The sequence below is a fragment of the Saccopteryx leptura genome, chromosome 1 (genome assembly GCF_036850995.1).
Source record: "Saccopteryx leptura isolate mSacLep1 chromosome 1, mSacLep1_pri_phased_curated, whole genome shotgun sequence".
Classification (NCBI taxonomy): domain Eukaryota; kingdom Metazoa; phylum Chordata; class Mammalia; order Chiroptera; family Emballonuridae; genus Saccopteryx; species Saccopteryx leptura.
Genome location: NC_089503.1, coordinates 52,227,104 through 52,252,604, shown reverse-complemented (window position 1 = coordinate 52,252,604; position 25,501 = coordinate 52,227,104). Strand labels below are relative to the sequence as shown.

General features: G+C 40.3%; 1 protein-coding gene across 1 annotated transcript; it reads right to left on the bottom strand.

The window, feature by feature from the left end:
• Positions 1-14,152: 14,152 nt before the first annotated feature.
• LOC136388774 (olfactory receptor 5P80-like) lies at positions 14,153-15,091 on the bottom strand. Its single transcript, XM_066360578.1, has one exon. It carries the CDS (start codon positions 15,089-15,091, stop codon positions 14,153-14,155), a length of 939 nt encoding a protein of 312 aa, XP_066216675.1.
• Positions 15,092-25,501: the final 10,410 nt, after the last annotated feature.

Genomic DNA, 25,501 nt, shown 5'->3' with positions numbered 1-25,501 from the left:
CAGGCACATAGATCAATGGAACAGAACGGAGAACCCAGAAATAAACTCACAGCTCTATGGACAACTGATATTTGACAAAGGAGGTAAGGGCATACAATGGAGTAAAGATGGCCTCTTCAGCAAATGGTGTTGGGAAAATTGGACAGCAACCTGCAAAAAAATTAAACTAGACCACCAACTTACACCATTCACAAAAATAAACTCAAAATGGATAAAAGACTTAAATGTAAGGTGTGAAACCATAAGCATCTTAGAAGAAAACATAGGCAGTAAGCTCTCCGACATCTCTCTCAGCGATGTATTTGCTGATTTATCTCCACGGGCAAGGGAAATAAAAGACAGGATAAACAAATGGGACTATATCAAACTAAAAGCTTTTGCACAGCTAAAGACAATAAGAACAGAATAAAAAGACAAACTACACAATGGGAGAACATATTTGACAGTACGTCTGATAAGGGGTTAATAACCAAAATTTATAAAGAACTTGTAAATCTTAACACCAGAAAGACAAACAGTCCAATCAAAAAATGTCCAAAAGAAATGAATAGACACTTCTCCAAAGAGGACATACAGATGGTCAATAGGCATATAAAAAAATGCTCAACATCACTAATCATTAGAGAAATGCAAATTAAAACCACAATGAGATATCACCTCACACCAGCCAGAATGGCACTCATGAACAAAACAACACAGAATAAGTGCTGCCGAGGATGTGGAGAAAAGGGAACCCTCCTGCACTGCTGGTGGGAATTCAGACTGGTGCAGCCACTGTGGAAAACAGAATGGAGATTCCTCAAAAAATTGAAAATCGAACTGCCTTTTGACCCAGCTATCCCACTTTTAGGAATTTACCCCAAGAACACCATAGAACGGCTCCAAAAGGAGAAATGCACCCCCATGTTTGTGGCAGTATTGTTCACAATAGCAAAGATCTGGAAACAGCCCAAACATCTGTCAGAGGACGAGTGGATTAAAAAGCTTTGGTACATATATACTATGGAATACTACTCAGCCATAAGAAATGATGACATCGGATCATTTACAATAACATGGATGGAACTTGATAACATTATACGGAGTGAAATAAGTAAATCAGAAAAAACTAAGAACTATATGAACCCATACATAGATGGGACATAAAAATGAGACTCAGAGACATGGACAAGAATGTGATGGTAACAGAGTGTGGGGTGGAGGGGTGGGGAGGGGGCGAGGAAGGAGAGGGAGTGGGTGCGGGGGGAGGGGCACAAAGAAAACCAGATAGAAGGTGACAGAAGACAATTTGACTTTGGGTGAGAGGTATGGAGCAAAATCAAATGTCAAAATAATCTGGAGATGTTTTCTCAGAACATATGTACCCTGATTTATTAATGTCACTGCATAAAAATTAATAAAAATAAGATTTAAAAAAAGATCTTATTCACATATGTTTGGTTATGAATGCTTGCTGCTGTCTGAGATCTTAAATGAACATCTACCCTTTTTTGTGTGGACATGGTGACTGGGTTCCATGGGTGAGCATTACCTGAAAGCCAAGTGTATGCTGTATCAACTTTTATGCCTGTGATGGTTAATTTTGTGCGTCAACTTGACCAGGGTAAAAGATACCAACATAGCTAGGAAAACATGATTTCTGGGTGTGTCTACTCAGAAGAGATGAGCATTTGAATCAGTATATTAAGTAAAAGAGACCACCCTCACCAATATGAGTGGACATCAGCCAATCCACTGAGGGCCTGAATAGAACAAGCTCTCTTCTTGAGCTCAGACATTCATTTTTTCCTGCCCTCATACATCAGAGGTCCTGGTTCCTCAGCCTTTGGACTCTGGTACTTACAGCAGTGGCCCCCTTGGTTCTCAGGCTTTAGGTCTGACCCTGGAGTCACACCATCCGCTCCCCTGATTCTCAGGCCTTCAGACTTGGACTGAATCATGCCATCAGGTTTCCTGGTTTTACAGCTTGCAGGCCACAGATTGTGGAACTTGTTGGCCTCCATAACAAATTCCTATAATAAATCACCTCTTTTATATATCCTGTTGGTTTTGTCTTCCTGAAAAATATTGACTCATATAGTGCCCTATCTCACTTGCATTGTATTCTTTTCATTTAGGCATCCTCAAAGTACTGCCCAGGTTCTAAGAGAGGGAAATAGATTACAACATCTGATGGGACAGTGACAAAGTTCTGGAAGAGTATGTGGGCTGGAATAATTGCTGTCATAAATTTTGGAAAATATATCATGTCCTCCATTAAAATTTTTCTTTATTAGCTTTATCACATATTCTTTTGTACTTTATCTACCCATTAATGTGTCTTATTTTATGATTATGTGAAAAGATATTACAGACACCAATATACTTCCCGTAAATACTTCCAAACATATAGCAATGACTAGAGTTCAATATTTTTTAAAGTTTTAGTCTATGCAATTTTAGGCAAATTTTTTTTTAAGATTTCATTTATTCATTTTAGAGAGATGAGAGAGAGAGAGAGAGAGAGAGAGAGAGAAAGGAGGCAGAGGAGCAAGAAGCATGGATTCCCATATGTGCCTTGACCAGGCAAGCCCAGGGTTTCGAACCGGTGACCTCAGTGTTCCAGGTTGATGCTTTATCCACTGTGCCACCAGAGGTCGGGCGAAATATGCAATTCTTAAGTGTATCATCACTATGTAATGGCAAATGCATCAACCTGTGTAACTGAAGCACTTCTCATTGCATAGATATTATCAACAGCCCAGGAACTTCCTACACACACCTCCCAGACAATGCCAGCCTTGCCACAGAGAGGTACCCATTGTTCTAACTTTTTCAACATGGCTTAATTTTTCAGATACTAGAATTTCATATCAATGGAATAATGGAATATCCATAGAATAATAATAATACAGCATTTCCTCTTTTTAAAAAGGTTTCTTTTACTCAGTACAATATTTTAAAAATGTACCCATATTGTTGGGTGTGTCAATAGTTCCTTTACCTTTTTTACTTAGTAGTATTCCATTACGTGGAAATACCAGTGTGTTTATTCTAGAAATAAAAACCTAAAATGTTTCCAGTTTGTGGGTATTAAGAATAAAGCTGGCATTAGAGTGGAAATTAATGATTTAGAGCAGTGATATTCAATTGGTGTGCTGTGGCACACTGGTGTGCTGCAAGAATTTTTAAAATAGGCAATACCTGACTATTTAGTCAGGGGCACTGACCTCTTTTCCCTTGGATTGTCAAAATAAAAAAAAATTACAACAGCCAACACAACAGCTGCCTGGTGACACTGAATCAAAATATACCAATTTTTTTTTTTTGTCGGATCAAAAAAAAAATTTAGGGGGGGTGTGATGAAGAATTTTAATAATTAGTTTATATGTGACATGAGATGTAAAAGGTTGAAACTCACTGACACAGAGAATAGGAAAACATAGGGAAAGTCATTGAAATGAAAAGCTGATTCTTTAAAAAGATCAGCAAAATTGAGAAACCTTTAGCTACAGGGAAGGCAGGCAGATCTATGAACACAGTAAAAAGATCAGTGGTTGCCAGGGATTGTAGAGGTGGGGTGGGGGCAAATAGATGGAGAACAGAGATTGTTAGGGTGCTTAGGATACTCTTTATGATATTATAATAATGGCTATACATTATACATTTGTCCAAACCTATAGAATGTACACCAAGTGTGAATCCTAATGTCAACTATGGGCTGTGGGGGATTATAATGTGTCAGTGCAGGTGCACTGTTTGTAAGAAATGTACCACTCTGGTGGGGGATATTGGTAAGGGGAGAGACTAGCATAAGTAGGGCCAGAGGGTGTATGAGAAATCTCTGTACCTTCCTCCCAATTTTGCTAAACCTGCACTAAAAAAATAAATTCTTAAAATAAAAAAAGATTCAAATAGCTAGAATCATAAATGAAAGAGATGATATTACTATCATTGTACTAAAATAAAAAATATTAGAAAGGAATATTGTAAAAGATTGTATGCTATTTAATTAGATAACAGATGAAAGGCACAAGGTCTTAGAAAGTCACAAGCTACCAAAACTGACTTGAGAAGAAATAGACCATCTGGATAGATTTTAAAACAAGTATTGAGATTGAATGGTTAATCAAAAACCTACTCATAAAGAAAAGCTCAGACACAAACAGCTTCACTGCTGAATTCTCATAAATAAATAGCTTGGTCTCTTCCTGATCATATGGCAACGTGCAGACAGCAGGATCTCTGGTGAAAGGGTGCCCTGAGTCCCGTTTCGTGTTATCCCAGGATGCAGGAAACTTGCAATTAGATTCCTTTTTTAACAAAGATAATTTGTCTGTGAATAGTTACTGTGTGTGTGTGTGTGTGTGTGTGTGTGTGTGTAGGAGCGGGGGGGGGGGGGGGTAAGGAAAGTCCAGGGCGGGGGGGTAAGGAAAGTCCAGGGCTTCCCGCTGTGCTATGTTGCTGACCTTACTATGCAATGTGTTTTTTAAAACCTTTGTTGAAGTAAAATAAACTTCAAGTATAATAAACACACACACATAATGTGTACAATTTAATCTATTTTCTCTGTTGTATACACCCGTGAAATCACAATCACAACCAAGCAAAAGAACATCAATCACCTCCAAGTGGTCCCTTATGTGCTTTTGCAATCTATTCTTTCTGATCCTGGCCTCACACGATTACTGATTTACTTTTGAACACTATAGACAAGTTTGTTTTGTCTGTAATTTTGTAAAATGAGAATGGTATTGTGTTTACATTATTTCACCTGACTTCCTTCCCTCAGCGTAATTATTTTGAGATTTGTTCATTATGTGCATATCAGCAGTCTCTTTTTATCACCCAGCAGTATTTCATTAGGTAGATATACCCCCTTTTTAGTCACTCACTGGTTTGCAGGCTGTATGACTGTTTCCAGTTTTGGCAAATGAAGGTGTTTCTGTGTGGATATATATTTCCATTTGTCCTATGTAAACATTTGGGAGTAGGATCGCTAGGAGATAATGGTGTTTAAATTTTTAAGAATTTTCCAGCCATTTTCCAAGTGGTTGTATTGTTTTACATCTCTACTTACAATGTTGAGAGTTCCAATTGTTCAAAATTTTGACAACATTTGTATTGTTAGATTTCTTTAAATTTAGCCACTTAGTGGGTATGTAGTGATATTTATTTAGGGTTATAATTTGTTTTTAATTTGCATTTTTCTAATAATTAATATAATTAAGCATTTTTTCATTGCTTGTTGGTCATTTATGTATCTCCTTAACTGCTTGTTCAAATCTTCCATCTATTTTTCTAACTGGGTATTTTTACTTCTTATTAGTTCAAAGAATTTCTTATATACTCTAAATCAGGGGTAATCAACCTTTTTATACTACCGCCCACTTTTGTATCTGTTAGTAGTAAAATTTTCTAACTGCCCACTGGTTCCATAGTAATGGTGATTTATAAAGTAGAGAAGTAACTTTACTTTATAAAATTTATAAAGCAGAGTTACAGCAAGTTAAAGCATATAATAATAATTACTTACCAAGTACTTTATGTTGGATTTTTGCTAAGTTTGTCAGAATAAATCTTTATAAAACAACTTACTATAGTTAAGTGTATCTTTTTGTTTATATCATACTTTGGTTGCTCCACTACCGCTCACCATGAAAGCTGGAACGCCCAATAGTGGGCGGTAGGGACCAGGTTGACTACTACTGCTCTAGATCAAAAGTTGACAACATTTTCTTGAAGGCCAGAGAGTAAATTATATAGGTTTAAAGGCCATATGATCTCATTCACAACTACTCATCTTTGTCATTATAGTGCAGAAGCAGACATAAACAATGTGTAAACAAATGGGCATGGCTGTGTTCTAGTAAAACTTTATTTACACAAACAGGGGTCAGCCCACAGTCTGAAACTTGCCCACCTCTTTTCAGGAGTACTCGGTCAGTTACATGCATTAAAAATATTATTTGTGCCTGACCTGTGGTGGCACAGTGAGTAAAGCGTCGACCTGGAAATGCTGAGGTCACCAGTTCAAAACCCTGGGCTTGCTTGGTCAAGGCACATATGGGAGTTGATGCTTCCTGCTCCTCCCTCTCCTCTCTCTCTCTCTCCCTCTCTCTCTCCTTTCTAAAATGAATAAATAAATAATAAAAATAAATAAATAAATAAATATTATTTGTGTTTATTTGGTGCCATTTGATGGTTAGTTTCTGGTAAGGCCTCATCCCTGGCTTGTAGATTACTGTCATCTCACTGTGTGCATACACGATCTTTACTCAGTGCATATGCCCAAAGAGAGAGAGTGAGCAAATCTTTTTTTTTTTTTTAAAGAGACAGAGAGAGAGTCAGAGAGAGGAATAGACAGGGACAGACAGACAGGAACAGAGAGATGAGAAGCATCAATCATTAGTTTTTTGTTGCACGTTGCAACACATTAGTTGTTCATTGATTGCTTTTTCATATGTGCCTTGACCGCCAGCCTTCAGCAGACTGAGTTACCTCTTGCTTGAGCTAGCCACATTGGGTCCAAGCTGGTGAGCTTTTTTGCTCAAACCAGACGAGCCCGCGCTCAAGCTGGAGACCTCGGGGTCTTGAACCTGGGTCCTCAGCATCCGACACTCTATCCACTGCGCCACTGCCTGGTCAGGAAGCAAATCTTCTTATAAGGATACTAATCACAAAACAAGGACTCAGACCTTATGACCTCATCTAACAGTGATTACCTCCCAGAGCCCCATATTGAAGTGCTATCACATTGAGAGTTAGGAATTCAACTTATAAATTTGGGGGGCAACCAAACATTCAGTTCATAACAACCAAGAAACCTTTTTATTTTATGGTTTGTGCTTGTTGTGTAACACTTGAGAAATGTTTGACAACCTGCAAAATCTTTTCCTATACTTACCTTTATAAGTTTTAAGTTTTATGTTTTGCATTTATATCTATGATATACTTTAGTTAATTTCATATATTATTTGCAAGAGTTGGTATTAATTTTTTTGATATGGATATCCAGTTTTCCCAATAACATTTGTTGAAAACACTTTCTTTCCTCATTGAAAAGCCTTTAAAATTTGTCTAAAATCAACTGATTTACATATATGTGTGTCTATTTTGGAATGTCTTTTCTGTTCCTTTGTACTGTTCCTGTATGCCTATCCTTTCACTAGTACAACACTGTCTTAGTTACTGCAGGTTTATTGTAAGTCTTGCAGTCATGTACTGCAAACACTCTAACTTTGTTCTTCCTTTCTAAAATTATTTTCTTATTCTATCCAGTATTCATATTCATATAGATTGTAGGTTTAATTTATCAATGTCTATTTAAGTTAGTTTTGTCATCATTTCTTATGGCTGAGTAGTATTCCATAGTATATAAGTACCAAAGCTCTGATCTTTATTATTTCCTTCCTTCTACTACATTTTTGGGCTTTACTTGCTGTTCTTTTTCTAGTTCTTTTAGATGCAGGGTTAAGTTGTTTATTTGAGCTTTTTCTAGCTTCTTGAGGTATGCCTGTAGTGCTATGAACTTACCTCTCAGGACTGCTTTCGCTGTGTCCCATAAATTTTGAGTTGTTGTATGCTCATTATCATTCGTTTCTAGGAATTTTTTTATTTGTTCTTTGATCTCATTCTTAATCCTGAATAAGATCTTTGTCTCTGTTATTGCTACAGAGCCCTGTCCTGATGAATTATGTAAAGCTACTGAGATTTGGGGTAGTTCATTACATAACAGAAAATACTCAGAACAATCTAGATGGAAAATGTCCAGATACATTATAGTTATTTCAGCATGACTTTACGGTTTTTTAAATTTTATAATGAGATATTAGAAAAATTTTGAATGGCAGTGCAATAAATGGAGATTTTAATTACTATGGATTTTCCCCTCCATCAAGGCCTTCCATGGAAGAGTTACTTCATGAAAAAACAATCACAACAATTATTCCATGTGTTAATTTTCTTTTCTACCTTTCCTCTGATGAATTCCCTGGGCAGATTTGATTCCCTATTATATAAGGCAGAAGACCTCTGGAATTTGGCAAATTTTCAGAATCATAAAATAGATGATAATGAGTAGGAAGTAAAGTATACCTGAGGGACTCATTCATATACCAAAACGTATTTGTACAACTTGAATTTTAATAACTTGATTTGTTTTTTTAGATAAATATGAACAAACCTTACTGAATAATCACAGTACTATGTCAGAACAAAAACAATACTTTATTAACACCATAATGACAATACTCCCAGTTATCTAATGGAAAAGAAGAAATTTCAAGAATGTCAAGGGTAATACCCTCATGAGACCATGAAATTCTCATTGTAATGCACATGAAACTCAGCTCCAGACATACCGAGTGGAGAAAAATCTTACCCTACTGTTTTGAGACTTCATAATTTCATACATAAAGTGAACTTATCACAGGCATACAATGAGAAAAATGGCTTACAAACTTATTTCTAAGTAATATTACAGAAAGAACTGTAAAAAAAATGTTTTCTTACTTTTAATAAATTGAAAGTGACTCCTCTTTAGCATAATGTGGGGATTTTATTTTAGATTTCTGTTTACCATGAACATTGAGCTCTACCCGCTAATAACCAAGTAGCTGTTGGGTGTTAATACACTATTAGAAGGAACTGAAAATACTAATGGTACAAATGGACTTGATGGTACAAATCTATGTTTAGATTTAGAGTAATTGTTGATATGTAATAGACTTAATAAGGCTATCTTATTAATTGTCAATTTTGTATTCAGTTGTGTTGTTGTTTTTTTCTCTATTTCTGCCTACCTTTGTAAATTGGTGCTTTTCCATATTGGTATGCTTGATTTTCCCTTTCTTTATCTTTTGTAAATCTACTCTACATGTTTGCTTTTTTGATTGACATTAGCCTTACATAAAAATTCTTATAATTAAAATAGTCCATTTTAAGCTGATAACAACTTAACTTTGATCACATACAAAGCTGCACCCTTTATTCCCACCTTTTATATTTTTGAGGTCACAATTTACCTCTTTTTATGTTGTGTAGTTGTAACAAATTATAGTAGCACATTATTTTAAATATTCTTTTCCTTTAAACTTGATTCTATAGTTAAGTGGTTAACACACCCGCCTATTACAGAATTAGAGCTTTCTATCTTTTTTATTTTTTTTTAGAAAATTAAATTTAACAGGGTGAGATTGATCAGCAAGAGTTCATAGATTTCAGGAAAACATTTCCACAGCATTTGAACAGTCAATTATGTTGTATACCCATCACTCAAAGTCAAATTATTTTCCATCACCTTATATTTGTCCCTCTTTACACCCTTCTCCCATCATCCTCCCTCCTCCTCCCCCACATTCCCTTCCTCCTGGTAACCACTGCACCCTTATCTATGTCCATGAGTCTGTTTAGTATCCCACCTATGTGTGAAATCATACAGTTTTTAGCTTTTTCTGATTTACTTATTTCACTCAGTATAATGTTCTCGTGGTCCATCCATGTTGTTGTAAATGATATTGTCTCATCATTTCTATGGCTGAGTCATATTCCATTGTATATAAGTACCACATCTTTATCCAATCCTCTATTGAGGGACACTTTGGTTGTTTCCATGTCTTGGCCACTGTAAACAATGCTGCAATAAACATGGGGATTCTAAATCTGACTGTGTATTTACCTTTACCAATGTGTTGTATACTTTTGTATATTTTCATGTCATTGTTTAGTACCTTTTCATTTCAGCTTGAAGAGCTCCTTTTAGCATTTTATGAAAGGCAGCTACAGTGATGATGAACTCTCTCAGCTTTTGTTTGTCTGGAAAGTATATTATCGTCATATCTGAAGGATGACTGGTAGATAGGGTATTCTGGTTTGATTTAAAAAAATACTTTAGATAATGTCATTCTACTCTCTCCTCATCTGTAGGGTTTTTGCTAAGAAATTTAGTGATAGACTACTAATTGGGTTTCTTTGTAGAATATAGTATTTTTCTTTTTTTTTTTTTTTTTTTTTTGCTACTTTTAAGATTCTATCTTTGTATTTGATTTTTGACAGTTCCATTATAATGTGAAGGTAGTTTTGCATTGAGATAATAGGGTGCTTCAATAGCTTCATGAATTTGGATGTTCAAGTCTCTCCCCAGGTTTGGGAAGTTCTGAAGTATTTTTTTTTAATAAATTTTCAGCACCCTTTTTCCTCTCTTCTCTTTTTAGAACCCCAATTTTTCTAATATTTGTATATTTACTGGAATCATAAAGGTTGCACAGGCTTCCCTTGATCCTTTTTATTCTTTTTACTTTGTTCTCCTTTGATTGAGTTATTTCAATGTTCCTATGTCTAGATCACTCATTCTATCTTCCATTTGGTCTACCCTACTATAGCTGCTGTCTACTGCACTTTGAAATTTTTTATTCATTGAATTTTTTATCTCTAGACTTTCTTTTTGGTTCTTTTTTATGATTTCTATCTCTGTTAAATTTCTCATTTTTACATGTGTTCTTTTCCTGATTTTGTTGAATTGTGTTTTTGTAGCTTGTTGAGTTTCCTCAAAATAGGATTTCAAATTCTTTTTTTAATTAAATTTATTGAGGTGACAATAGTTAATAAGATTGTTTATCAGTTGGATTGCAATATACTGTACCATTGAATCCTGTTATTAGAGGATTATTGTTATTTTTTGATGATGACATATTTCCCTAGTTCCTTATGTTCCTTGTTGTTTTATGTTGCTACTATTACATTTGAAGTAGTAGATATCTTCTCATATTGTTAATAGTTGCCTTCATGCAAGATATATTGTTCATTGGTCCTGTTATATCTAGGGTTTACTCTGACCATGTATGGATACACCTGCTTCACCCTTCTTGCTCCCTCTTGTGACAGAATTTTTAAGCTTTGACATTTTCTCTGGTTCTTAAAACTCATCAAGCTGGCTATTGGAAACCTCTCTTTTGTTTTTCAGAAGGTAGTGCTATGTCTCAAGTTTATGATTTCTGCCTTGCCCACAGACCCTGCTCTGGTTTTCTGAGAGCATACTATTTACTGGAGCTTGTTTCGCTGTACTCAGGAGCACACAAAGAAGCTACCTGCAGAATAGTGTGAGGTGTAGATTTAGCACTTGGCTGTTAAGGGTGCCTATAGGCCAACTTGAAGGACCATCATGTGAGGTTCTCCCAAAAGCTCGTGAGTGGACTTCCTGCTGAAGTACTAGGCATAGTGAGCCTAACTGTTTCCCTTTAATGCCCTTTAATATTATCTACCTCTTCCATGATGTCCTTTTCCTCTGCCCAGTCACAGAGGTCCTACCACAGTTCTCTGGTTGCTGCTGAAGGGAAAGGATTTCTCCCGCTGTTATCTGCACTGCTGGGGAATCCAAGAACTCACATACTATTCTTCCTTTCCTCCATCAGAGAAGACAATGCCCTCTAGGCCAGCTCCATGCAATAGTTTTAGAGAAGAAGTGATACTGGCAAAGTTCCTCTTTCAGTCTCCAGTATGTCCAAACTTGTATTTTTTTCTCTGATGATATGCTGGAATAGCACCTTTTAGGCTAGACTTCTACAAAGTCTCTCTCATCCATGAGTTTATACCCAAGTCAGACCTCTCATGGTTCTCCTTGACTGTGACCCAGAAGGGTTGGGGCAGGTTCACTAGATCTGGGTGGTTTTGCAACCCGTACTGAGGTCCTTCTGCCTTATACCTCCTCCCACATCCATTGGTGTATGGTGCTGGATCCCACAACTCCCACCGAGGAACTTCTGTTTGTACATGGATACCTGATCAGTTGTTTTAAAAGGGAGACAAAAAAGAGTGATATTGAACACCACCATAAAACTGATGTCACTCTGGATTTAATGTTGTATACAGCAGGATCATTTCTGATGATTAAATAGAAAAACCATATAATACAACTTGTATTAAGATTAATCTAGTATTTATATTTTTATTAAAGAAAAAGGTAAGGTTCCTAAAAATGTTATACCTTTCTTATTAAAAAAAGTTTACATAGAAAAAAACAACAACAACCAGAAAAAGAAACACAAAGGGGTCTGTAATAATACAAATAACTTTGTAGTTCTATAAATGAAACAGTCTGGTTTAGAAAGGGCATTTTAGAGAATCGTTACAGAATTTCCAGTGAAATTATGAGCAAGCAATATGAAAATTTTAGTGTCAATGACAATAGAACAAGGAATAATAAAATGGTTTATCATATATTACAAAAGTATGCAAGGGAAATAAAAGAATATATCAAACTAAAAAGCTCCTACACCACAAAATAAACCATCAAGAAAGGCAGCCAACCAAATGGGAGACGATTTTTGCAAACAATGTCTCAGATAAGGAGCTAATATCCAAAATATATAAAGAACTCATATACCTCAACAACAACAAAAAAAACCAACACAATTTAAAAATGGGCAGAAGACCTGAAAAGATACTTCTCTCATGCAAGAGACAAGTATATATGAAAAGATACTTAACTTCACAAGCTTTAAGAGAAATGCAAATCAAAACTACAATGAGATATCACCTTATTACCTGTTAGAATGGCTACTTTTAACAAGACAAGAAATAACAAGTGTTGGAGAGGTTATAGAAAAAAGGAGCCCTCATTCTTGCTAGTGGAAATATAAACTGGTACAGGCACTATAGAAAAGAGTGTGGAGTCTCCTCAAGAAATGAAAACTAGAGCTACCATATGACTCAGCAATCCCTATTCTGGATATCTGTCCCCCCCCAAATTTGAGAACATTTATTCGTAAAGATATATGCACCCTTTATACATTGCAACACTATTCACAGTGGCCAAGACATGGAGACAACCTAAATGGCCTTCAGTTGATTACTGGATAAAAAAGATATGGTACACATATACTCAGACATAACAAAAGATGAAATACTGCCATTTACAACAATGTGGATTTTGAGAATATCATGCTAAGCAAAATAATTCAGATGGAAACAAAACAAGAACCATATGATTTTACTCATATGTGGGATACAAAACAGAAAACAATACATGAACAAAAAACAAAAACAATCATCAACACAGACAACAGTATAGTGGTTACCAAAAGGGAAGGGGGATGAAGGGAGGTGTAAGAGAGTAAGGGGGGGGGGGGGTCAAAACATCTGGTGATGGAAGGAGACTTGACTTTCGGCAGTGAGCACACAAGGCAATATGCAGCTGATATACTATAGAATTGTACACTTGAAGCTTATGTAATCTTATTAACCAATGTCACCCCAATAAGTTTTTTAAAAAGAAGTAAAATTAATTTAAAAAGTTTATATTGGCCTGACCTGTGGTGGCGCAGTGGATAAAACATCGACCTGGAAATGCTGTGGTCGCTGGTTCGAAACCCTGGTCTTGCCTGGTCAAGGCACATATGGGAGTTGATGCTTCCAGCTCCTCCCCCCTTCTCTCTCTCTCCCTCTCTCTCTCCTCTCTAAAAATGAATAAATAAAATTAAAAAAAAAGTTTATATTTATAAAAAGAAGGATGTAGCCTAGTTTTGACAAAATTGAAACAACCTAAGAAAGTAACCCTCCTTATTCAGCTAGAAGGAAGCCAAGTCATGCAAAATAACCCCCAGTAGGGTTTTTTGGGGGGACTACTTAATGTATTATATCAAACAGATTCCTGAAAAGAATGAACTAGTAGCTAAATAGAGCTTTCAAGGTATCTTTTGAGTTGGCTTGAAGAGCTGACCTGCAGAAGTGCTGTGGGAGAGATCCTGCTGGTGACACTCAGATCCTAGGGCACCAGAAGCTTCACAACTACCAGAATCACTGATTTTGGTCCTTACATTGTCTGTACAGCATGAACACCATCTGTTTCAGATAATGAGATTGTAGATGGCAACACTATTTCCCACTTAAGGAGTTTCAGATGCTTCTAGTTGTTAATTCCAAAGATTTTATTCAAAGAGCACAGAACTTATTTGAATTTGTACTTGTAGATGCAACAAATTCGGGTAAAGTAAGGATAAAGCAATTTTTTTCTAGATGTTTCTACCTTAGTGAATGCACATTTATTCTTTACACTGAAATTTTCTTGATAATAACAATGAAATTTATGAGTCTAGAATATTATGAAATTTACTTAGTACATTATCCATTTATATTCAGAAGAGGTCCTCATTACACAGTACAAAATCAGAGTACTTTAGAACCACCAGTGTGTTCCAGCCAGCAATTTTCTCATGGCGTCTTTAACCTCCTTGTTCCTCAGACTGTAGATAAGGGGGTTCAGCATGGGGATCACCACTGTGTAGAACACAGACACCACTTTGTTCCGGTCAAGTGAGTAGCTGGACTTGGGCATAACATAAATGAATGTGATGGTCCCATAAAACAGAGTGACTGCGGTGAGGTGGGAAGTGCAGGTGGAGAAGGCTTTGTGGCGCCCCTCAGTGGAGCTCATCTTCAGGATTGAAAAAAGGATGTAGACATAAGACAAAACAATGATAAGCACAGTGACCACAATGATGGACCCAGAAGAGATGGCTGGAGTTATTTCAGAAGTAAAATCATGAGAACAGGAAAGCTTCAAAAGTGGTGAATAGTCACAGAAAAAGTGATTGACTTTATTTGGTCCACAGAAGGATAAACTTAATAAACAGCCAGTAAATGTCCAAGCATTCACAAATCCACCCAAGTAGGACATCCCCAATAAAAGAATGCAGATTCTGGGGCCCATGTGGGTAGAATAGAGCAGTGGTGAGCAGATGGCCACATAGCGATCATAGGCCATGACAGCCAGCAGGAAGCACTCAGATGTCCCAAAGGTGACCACAGAACAAAGTTGGGCTACACAACCAGCAACACAGATAGAGGTTTCTTCCCTGAGGAAGCCCATAAGCATGACAGGTGTGACTGAGGAGGAGTAACCAATGTCTACAAAGGCCAAATGGCAGAGGAAAAGATACATTGGGGTATGAAGCTGAGGGCTGCTTCTGATTAGCATGATAATACTGACATTGCCCATTAAGGTGACAACATAGGTTCCTAGAAACACAACAAATAAAATGACACACATTGTAGCATCCTCCGTTAACCCCAAGATAATGAACTCTGTCACAGTTGTATAGTTTCCAGGCCCCATCTATACTGGAAATGGTGCCCACTGAAAGTGAAATAAGTGGATGTTAAAACAGAAAAACACATTATAATTTACATACTTATTTTACAGTAGCTATACAATAAATATTATGAAAACATAGACACACTAGTATAAATTTGGTACAAAGTGCTTTCACATACAATGTCTTATGTAAAATTGATAGTATATGTATTTATTGATGTAGGCCAGGAATAACACAAACATTATTAACTTAACAAACTTAACTCATACTTGCATCATGTTCGTAGGTGTCAGGTGTTTCTTGAGCAATAGAGACCAACTAAAATTTCAGAATAATGTTTCTTCAAATATTCAATGTCAAGAACATTGAACTCTCTCTCTCACATACACATATCATCATCATCATCATCACAGCCATGTGCTGAACCAGCCACATATCACAGTTTTATTCTCAACAGAAATGTTTGAATAATGCTACATGTGAATGAACAGAATAATAGTAAGCCATATTATGAACACCTTGTAATTATGAATCTGAACTTCAAAGTCTTAGCTTCCTTATCTTTGTTCAAGACAGACATGAAACTTTTTAAACTAAGTATGGAGCCAAGATTGAATGAAATCATAAAATTTTAAAGAAAATAAGTATGTGTGACACAAATTTAGAGTCAGTCACAAGTGCCATTATGGCACAGAAACAAAGTATTGTGCAGGATGCTATGAGCTCTGGAGCCATACAGGCTTAGGATCAAATTCCTGCTTTGCCAATGACTATGTAGAATCTTAGACAATTTACTTACATAAACTCTTCAACCCTTCATTACTTTGTTTGTTAAAAACATTTAGAATGGGAAGGATTCTTGTGTCGAATAAGATGACGTACATGATAACAGTAAACCCAGCTCACAGAGGTAAGTAGACACTCAACAAATGATTATTAACAGAGAATAACCAAACCTTAATATCTAATACAAAAATTAGAAAAATATTTCTAACAAAATAAAAAGAAAATTATTACCTGCAGATGTTGGTACACCAACAATAAGGACAACTGCCAAAGAATTATCACTATAGAGCAAGGCTATATTTATGAAATCTGTGGGCTTTTGGGACATAGCCCCTTGAGTACATTGCTTGTTTGTGAACATTCCGCTGAAACCCCATCATGGCAGAGAAAATTACAGCTACACATGTCTTTTCTAAGACCATGTAAACATTCTTTTGTGTGTTCAAGAAAACTTTTGATGGATTGCTAAATTATTGTAACTGTTTTGAAACTCACAAGAATAAACATAGTATACCAGATGTAATTTCATTTTAAAATAGAAATCCTTCAGGGAAAAAAAATAAATGCTTATGTTATGATACCAACTATATTTTTTAACTAAATATTTCAGTTTGAGATAATTAGATTCATGATTCATGTACATTTGCAAGAAATAATAATGAAAAATTCCATATTCCCCCTGTTGGTCAAATAAGTTTGTAAATATGATATATATGTTTGCTCGCTTGTGATTTGTATTGGGTGTGGGGGACAGGCTGTAAGCAGGCCAGGTCGTTGTAGCCTAAGGCTTATTTTTAAGACTAAGCTTCCCCACACCCTTGACTGATTGCATGATCTGGGTGGTGCACTCCATTGAGGAATCCAATTATGCCTCAGATAAGGGACTTTGTATCAGAGACTTCCTTATGTGTATATTGAATTAAGGGTTTTTGGTTTCTACACTTTAAAGTGAGCTTGCCCTCTCTTGGTTCCTGAGATTAGCATTAGAGGAGAGAGCAGAGAGGAGAGCAGAAAGAGGCCAGGTGGAGGAGGCCAGGAGAAGCAGCCAAGATGGTGGAGTGTTGAGTGAGAAGCCAGTTTGTGCAGAGTTTGTGCATAGAGAAGGAAGGAGATGGGGAACAGAGGTGAGTAAGTCTGGTGAGCTAGAAACCTTTGATTCTAGGAAACTCGGATAAGTCAGTAGCTTTGTGAGCACCGAATGAGTGGGTTTTGGAGCCCAGTGTGTGTTTTTACTTGCCCACCAGGTGCAAGCTAGGATTAAAGATGATGGCCCACCAGTTTTTGGTTCCATTGTTTCTTTACTGTCTGCCCGAATCCAATGGGAACCTGCATGTGAATGGCCATGATGGTGGCTCCTGGCCTTACAACTGGCATAGTTTGCAGCAGGATTCGGAGATCGGTATAGGGCCACCACCCTTGATGGGTGGGGTAGAGTACTGGTTGCTGCTCTGGCTCCCCATGGCTTTCCTTTTAGGGGCCATGGGCTACAGTGTTTTTTACTCAAGAGGAAACCAGGAGTTCTGTGTGAGAAGCTGCCCAAAGTCAAAAGCTTCAGTATGAATTGCAAATAGAACGGCAGAAAAGGCTGGAATTGGAGCGAGCACTGAAGAAGGAATTACAGTGAGCACTGGAGAAGGAATTACAGTGAGCACTGGAGAAGGAATTACAGTGAGCACTGGAGAAGGAATTACAGGTTCGCGAGTTGCAGTTTGCCCTGGAAGCTGAACGTTTGCTCCGGCAGATTCAAGAGCTTGCATCTCAGCTTCTGGCCAAAAGCCAGCAGCCACAGGAGCCTAAATGGTTGCCAAAGGAACAGCAGCATCCGTGCCGGTGGATTGGCTTTGAGTCAGTGGAAGCAGGTGCTTGCAACTCCTCTTCTGAGGATGAGAAGGCTCGGGCTGAAGCTGCCATATGCACACTGAGAGCCTGACCAGTGGTCGCCAAGAAGGTAAAAACCCAGCAACAAAGAGTCCCTCAGGGGCAGCCACAGCCTCCTGCCCAGGTACTGGAACACTCTGTGGTCCGGCCCTATACCCAGGCAGAGCTGGAGTTGGGGGCACAATTTAGACAGAAACCTATTGAATCCCTGGTAGCCTGGTTACTACGATTATGGGATCTAGGGGTGGATGGCATCATGCTCTCCCGAACAGAGATGGAGAAATTGGCCGCCATTACCACACACTCCTCCTTGAGGCAGCATCTTCAGAATTGCCATGGCAACCCAGGAGACCATACCCTATTAGAATGGGTAATGGCTGCCATTTGTATGGTCTGGCAGAATGCTGGAGAATTGCCAGGAGCAATGAGTCAGTGGCAGTGCTACAGTGAGTTAGTAAAGGTCCTTAGGGAACTAGGTATGAAGAATGCTGTTTTCAACCCTGGGTCCCGTGGGCCAAACGAGGAAGTGTTTATGGCAAAAATGAGGGAATTTGTCCTTGCTAGCACCAGCACCCTGTCAGCCCTTTTTGGGTCACTTGTGGCTATCTTGGTCCCCTATATGGGGCAGCCCATCAATGCAGTTACACAGATGGTAGCAGATTTGGGAGAGCTGGAGGCCGCTCGGGATCATAAAGCAGTGAGGGCTGCTGCCTGTGTTGCCCCCCCAACTAGCAAGGGAAACGGGCCTATAAAGGTTACCTGAACACAGATGTGGGTATATTTGCGGCTGAAGCAGATAAGGGGAAATTGGATGGCCAGTCTAATAAAATTCTTTTGGAGCTTTGGCGGCAGCTTAAACCAGAACAAAAGTTCCAGCCACTGAGACTTAAAGGCCCCAGCAGCTACCAATAAAACGTTTGGTGCTTGGGCAGCTCAGTTACAAGATTATATGATAGAGACGGCCGAGGGAGAGGAGAACTCCCAAGACCCATTGTACCAGTTTGAATAGGAAAAAGGCCGAGGGACCTGTCTAACGGGGATGGGCGGGGACCGGAGGCCACACGTGGAACTGGCAATCCATTGGTCCCCTTTCAATGTACAACGAGTGTTGGCCTTGGTGGATACAGGTGCAGAATGTTCCCTCCTCTATGGGAACCCAGAGTGGTTTGCTGGGACCCCAGTGGCCATTGACAGTTATGGGGGCCAAACTGTTCAAGTGAAGCTGTTGGGCGGATAACATGTATTATGCTCACTTTGTTAAAGATAACACGAGGAGGCAGTCGCCCAGGTGATATTAATGTGTGTTGGAGATCGTTGTAACCTGGGGCTTGGTTTTGGGATTAAGCCTTTCCCACCCTTTTTGCTGTAGGGCGGTACAATCCAATCATGCCTCAGAGAAGTGACTTTGTATTAGAGACTACCCTATTTTGTATATTGGATTAAAGGTTGTGAAGCTACACTATAAAATGGGGGCAGAACGGGACTTGGCTCTTGGTTCCTGAGGTTAGCATGAGAGAGCAGAGAAAGTAGAGCCAGCAGCGGAAGACGGCCACGTGGAGGAGGCCAGGAAAAGCAGCCAAGATGGTGGAGTGCTGAGTGAGATGCCAGTCTGTGTAGAGTTTGTATCTGGGATAAGGAAGGAGATGGGGAACTGAGGAGAATAAGGTTGGTGAGCTAGAAACCTTTGATTCTAGGAAACTCGGATAAGTCAGTGGCTTTGTGAGCACTGAGTGTGACTGGGTTTTGGAGCCCAGTGTGTATTTTTACTTGCCCGCCAGGTGCAAGGTAGGATTAAAGGTTATGGCCCACCAGTTTTTGGCTCCATGGTTTCTTTACCGACTGTCCGAATCCAATGCGAACCTGCAAGGGCCGGGCTGCTGTGATAGTGGCCCTGGCCCTGCCTGCTGGCTTTACAGAAGCCAATAACCATTCCACTGGGGATAGGAAAACTGCCTCCTAAGCCATATAAGGTGTATGTATCTCCTATTCCTGAATATATTTTGGGGGTAGATGTCTTGCAAGGACTGTGGTTGGAAACTACAGCTGGGGAGTTCCGGCTGTGGATCAGGGTTGTGAAGGCAGTATTGCGGGGACACGCATCACATTCCCCTTTGCAATTACCCATCCCTCGGCGTGTGACTAACACCAAGCAGTACTGCCTGCCAGGTGGTTATGAAGAAGTCACAGGGACAATCCTCGAACTAGAAAAGGTGGGGATCATCTGGCCAGCACACAGTCCTTACAACTCCCTGGTATGGCCTGTGCGTAAACCAGATGGAACCTGGAGAATGACAGTAGATTACAGGGAACTTAATAAATAAAGTTGTTCCCCCTTTGCATGCTGCTGTTCCCTCGATAGCTAACATGTGGATCGGCTAAGCCATGAGTTGGGGACATACCACTTTGTGGCCGTCTTGGCCAATGCTTTTTTTCTCTATTGATATAGCTGCAGAGAGTCAAGACCAATTTGCCTTCAGTTGGGAAGGGAGACAATAGACCTTTAGAGTATTACCCCAGGGCTATTTGCATAGTCCCGCCTTGTGCCATGGGCTTGTGGCTGCTGACCTGGCTAAATGGAAACAGCCAGAAGCAGTTCGCATGTACCATTATATTGATGACATTATGCTAACTAGTGATTCTCTTCCAGAATTGGAGCAAGCAGTCCCTACCCTGCTATCCCATTTGAAAGCATGTGGCAGGACTTTTGGGAAATAGGACACCAGAAGCAGGTGACAGTATATCATGTCACGGGGCATGACCCTCTAGCCCATCCTGGGAATGATGAGGCAGATACGTTGGCAAGGGTGTGATGGTTGGAGACTGCACCTGCAGGTGATGTGGCGCAGTGGCTCCACCGGCGCCTGCTCCATGCGGGATGGAAAACTGTGGGCTACGGTTAAGGCGTGGAACTTGCCTGAGTCCTATGCAGAGGTACTTGCAGCCTGTGAGCAACGTGCAGTATGTTCCAAGGAGCACCCTCGGAGACCACTGGTGTCACCTGGACAGATCCAGAGGGGTCATGTTCCACTGACAAGATGGCAGATAGACATAATTGGGCCCTTACCAAAGTCAGAAGGGTACCAGTATGCAGTCACTTGTGTAGATACTGCCACCGGGCTGCTTGCTGCTTACCCCGCCCATAACCCTGACCAGAGGACAGTTATACAAGCTCTGGACTGCCTGAGTGCTGCATATGGGCGACCACTGGTCCTTGAAAATGACAATGGTACCCACTTCACTGGTTCAATGGTGAGACAATGCGCTCAAAAGCTGGGGGTGGACTGGAAGTACCATGTTCCCTACCACCCCCCACTGCTGGTATCACTGAGTGGTATAATGAACTCTTAAAGCAGGGACTGCGACAGAAGGGGGCACCGGCTCCTTTACTGGATGGACACGCCGCTTATGGACAGTACTCTGGATTTTGAATAAGAGACCTTGACGGGGGAGCCCAGTTCCAGTAGTTGCCCTCCTGCATCGGGCAGCTGTCCCCATTCAGTTGCAGATATGTACCAAGGACATTTTACTCAAGCCAGGTTTTGGACAGCAGGGCAACGTGCTCTTGTCTGCTCCAACAGCCCTTCTTAAAGGCCAATGGCTTCGATGGACTTGGCCCTGGACTGTACAGGCCCCCCATCTGAGATGGGTGGCCTTGTTGGCATCATGGGGAAAGGGGCTAGAGATGGACCTCCAGTTAACTCCTTGGGCAACCAGCACCTGGCCACCTAAGGTAGAAGTGTATTACCCCTTGAGTGCTCAGGGGGACAGCATTATGAAGGGCACCTTTGTCATTTCTTTATGGCCAATAATGAGTTCTCCTATTTACTACACATAGAACCAGCAGATGCTGGTGTATTGGCCAATAAGGTTTGGTATGCCCGCTCAGGGCGGCCTCTGGTGCCAGCTACGGTGCTGTCTGCAGACAAAACTCTGGCCTGTATTCTGACAGAGGGAAAAGATTTGCCTCTCTTGGTGACACTGACAGCTCTCTCATTTTGCCCATAGCGTTTGATTTGTTAATCCTGTTGCTGTAGTTGGTACCGTTTCTGTTTATGCAATGTATCCCACTCCTTGCACAGTGACCATCATGGAAGATACCTGTGGTTTAGACTGTGAAGCTGTTGGGCAGATAAAATGTATTTTGCTCACTTTGTTAAAGATGGCGCTGCCTACGTGGAGGCCGTTGCCCAGGTGATATTAATGTGTGTTGGGGGCAGGCTGTGGGCAGGCAGAATCCTTGTGGCCTGGGGCTTGGTTTTGGGATTAAGCCTTTCCCACCCTTTTTGATGTGGGGTGGTACAATCCCATCATGCCTCAGATAAGTGACTTTGTATTAGAGACTTCCCTATTTTGTATATTGGATTAAAGGTTTTGAATCTACACTATAAAATGGGGGCAGAATGGGAGCTTGCTCTCTCTTGGTTCCTGAGATTAGCATTAGTGTTGGGCAGATAAAATGTATTATGCTCACTTTGTTAAAGATGGTGCTGCCCACGTAAGGCCCTTGCCCAGGTGATATTAATGTGTGTTGAGAATCCTTGTAGCCTGGGGCTTGGTTTTGGGATTAAGCCTTTCCCACCCTTTTTGATGTGGGGTGGTACAATCCAATCATGCCTCAGAGAAGTGACTTTGTATTAGAGACTTCCCTATTTTGTATATTGAATTAGAGGTTGTGAAGCTACACTATAAAATAGGGGCAGGCCCTGGCCGGTTGGCTCAGCGGTAGAGCGTCGGCCTGGCGTGCGGGGGACCCGGGTTGGATTCCCGGCCAGGGCACATAGAAGAAGCGCCCATTTGCTTCTCCAGCCCTCTCCCCTCCTTCCTCTCTGTCTCTCTTCCCCTCCCGCAGCCAAGGCTCCATTGAAGCAAAGATGGCCGGGGCGCTGGGGATGGCTCCTTGGCCTCTGCCCCAGGCGCTAGAGTGGCTCTGGTCGCGATATAGCAACGCCCTGGAGGGGCAGAGCATCGCCCCCTGGTGGGGAGAGCGTCGCCCCTGGTGGGCGTGCCGGGTGGATCCCGGTCGGGCGCATGCAGGAGTCTGTCTGACTGTCTCTCCCCGTTTCCAGCTTCAGAAAAATACAAAAAAAACAACAACAAAAAAAAACATTAACTTATAAAATAGGGGCAGAAAGGGAGCTTGCTCTCTTGGTTCCTGGGATGATTAGCATGAGAGAGCAGAAGGAGCAGAGCAGAGAGCAGAAAGAGGTCATGTGCCCAGGAGAAGCAGCCAAGATGGCGGAGTGTTGAGTGAGATGCCAGTTTGTGCAGAGTTTGTATCTGGGATAAGGAAGGAGATGGGGAACTGAGGAGAATAAGGCTGGTGAGCTAGAAACCTTTGATTCTAGGAAACTCGGATAAGTCAGTAGCTTTGTGAGCACTGAATGTGAGTGGGTTTTGGAGCCCAGTGTGTGTTTTTACTTGCCCGCCAGGTGCAAGCTAGAATTAAAGAAAATGGTCTATCAGTTTTTGGCTCCATTGTTTCTTTACCGACTGTCCGAATCCAATGCAAACCTGCATGGGCCGGGCTGCTGTGATAGTGGCCCTGGCCGTGCCTTTTGGCATTACAATTAGAGAGCAGAGAGCAGAGTAAAGGCCATGTGGAGGAGGCCAGGAGAAGCAGCCAAGATGGTGGAGTGTTGAGTGAGAAGCCAGTTTGTGCAGAGTTTGTGCAGGGAGAAGGAAGGAGATGGGGAACAGAGGTGAATAAGTCTGGTGAGCTAGAAACCTTTGATTCTAGGAAACTCGGATAAGTCAGTAGCTTTGTGAGTACTGAATGTGAGTAGGTTTCGGAGTCCAGTATGTGTTTTTACTTGCCCGCCGGGTGCAAGCTAGAATTAAAGATGATGGCCCACCAGTTTTTGGCTCCGTTGTTTCTTTACCGACTGTCCGAATCCAATGCGAACCTGCATGGGCCAGGCGGCTGTGATGGTGGCCCTGGCTACTGGCTTTACAGAAGCGAGCAAAAGGGGTGGAATGTTGGTCAAATAAGTTTGTAAATATGATATATATGTTTGCTCGCTTGTGATTTGTATTGGATGTGGGGGACAGGCTGTAAGCAGGCCAGGTCGTTGTAGCCTAAGGCTTATTTTTAAGACTAAGCTTCCCCACACCCTTGACTTATTGCATGATCTGGGTGGTGCACTCCATTGAGGAATCCAATTATGTCTCAGATAAGGGACTTTGTATCAGAGACTTCCTTATTTGTATATTGGATTAAGGGTTTTTGGTTTCTACACTATAAAGTGATGCAGACCAGGAGCTTGCTCACACAGTTCCTGCTATCACAATTGCAGGGGCTTCCCTGATCCCTTGCCCTTCATGGGAAAAGCTGGTTTTCTGCTTTTTCCTTGTCTTCTTTTGTGGTTTGCCTGTCTTGGTGAGACACCAATAAATAGGATGGCCCACCATCCTCCAACTCCACCGTTTCTTTACTGTCTGCCCGAATCCAATGGGAACCTGAGTGTGAATGGCCATGATGGTGGCTCTTGGCCTTACAACATGTTATGATACCACCTATATTTTTTAACTAAATGTTTCAGTTTGAGATAATTATAGATTCATGTACATTTGCAAGAAATAATAATGAAAAATCCCATACTTTCCCTTACTGAGTTTCTCCAAATGGTAACATCTTTAAAAACTATAGTACAAGATAACATTTCAAGAATTTTATTATGTTGTATCCTTCTCTGTCTCTAGTAAGTGTCGTGGCACTGAAGACTATACTCTTTGACATTAATACTCTTTCTTTTAATTAATGTTTACGTATTATATTGTTGGGCAGATAAAATGTATTATGCTCACTTTGTTAAAGATGATGCTGCCCATGTGGAGGCCGTTGCCCAGGTGATATTAATGTTTGTCTCTGTGGGCTGTGGGCAGGCAGGATCCTTGTAGCCTGGGGCTTGGTTTTATTATAGAATTAAGCCTTTCCCACCCTTTTTGATGTTGGTTGGTGCAATCCCATCATGCCTCAGTGAAGTGACTTTGTATCAGAGACTTCCCTATTTTGTATATTGGATTAAAGGTTATGAATCTACACTATAAAATGGGGGCAGAATGGGAGCTTGCTCTCTTGGTTCCTGAGATTATCATTAGAGGAGAGAGCAGAGAGGAAAGCAGAGAAAGGCCACGTGGAGAAGGCCAGGAGAAGCAGCCAAGATGGTGGAATGTTGAGTGAGAAGCCAGTTTGTGCAGAGTTTGTGCAGGGAGAAGGAAGGAGATGGGGAACAGAGGTGAGTAAGTCTGGTGAGCTAGAAACCTTTGATTCTAGGAAACTCGGATAAGTCAGTAGCTTTGTGAGCACTGAATGTGAGTGGGTTTTGGAGCCCAGTGTGTGTTTTTACTTGCCCACCGGGTGCAAGCTAGGATTAAAGATGATGGTCCACCAGTTTTTGGCTCTGTTGTTTCTTTACCAACTGTCCAAATCCAATGCGAACCTGCATGGGCCGGGCTGCTGTGATAGTGGCCATGCCTACTGGCTTTACATATATCTTATTTCATCTTTTAACTTTCAAACAGTTTATATCATTATATTAAGTTCTGTAATAATTAAGGAGATGAGTATTTCAATTTTTGCTTTTCTTTTCAAGTTATATACAAAGTGTGTTTTAAGCTTGTACGTTTACAAATTAAGTGCTTGGGGGAGGAGTATGCAAACAAATAATAATAGTACAATAACAAATGCAAAGCAATACAATACAAAACACAAGCAAAAAAGGAATTTAAAATTTAAATTGGGCATGATTAAATGTGAAGCAAAAAGA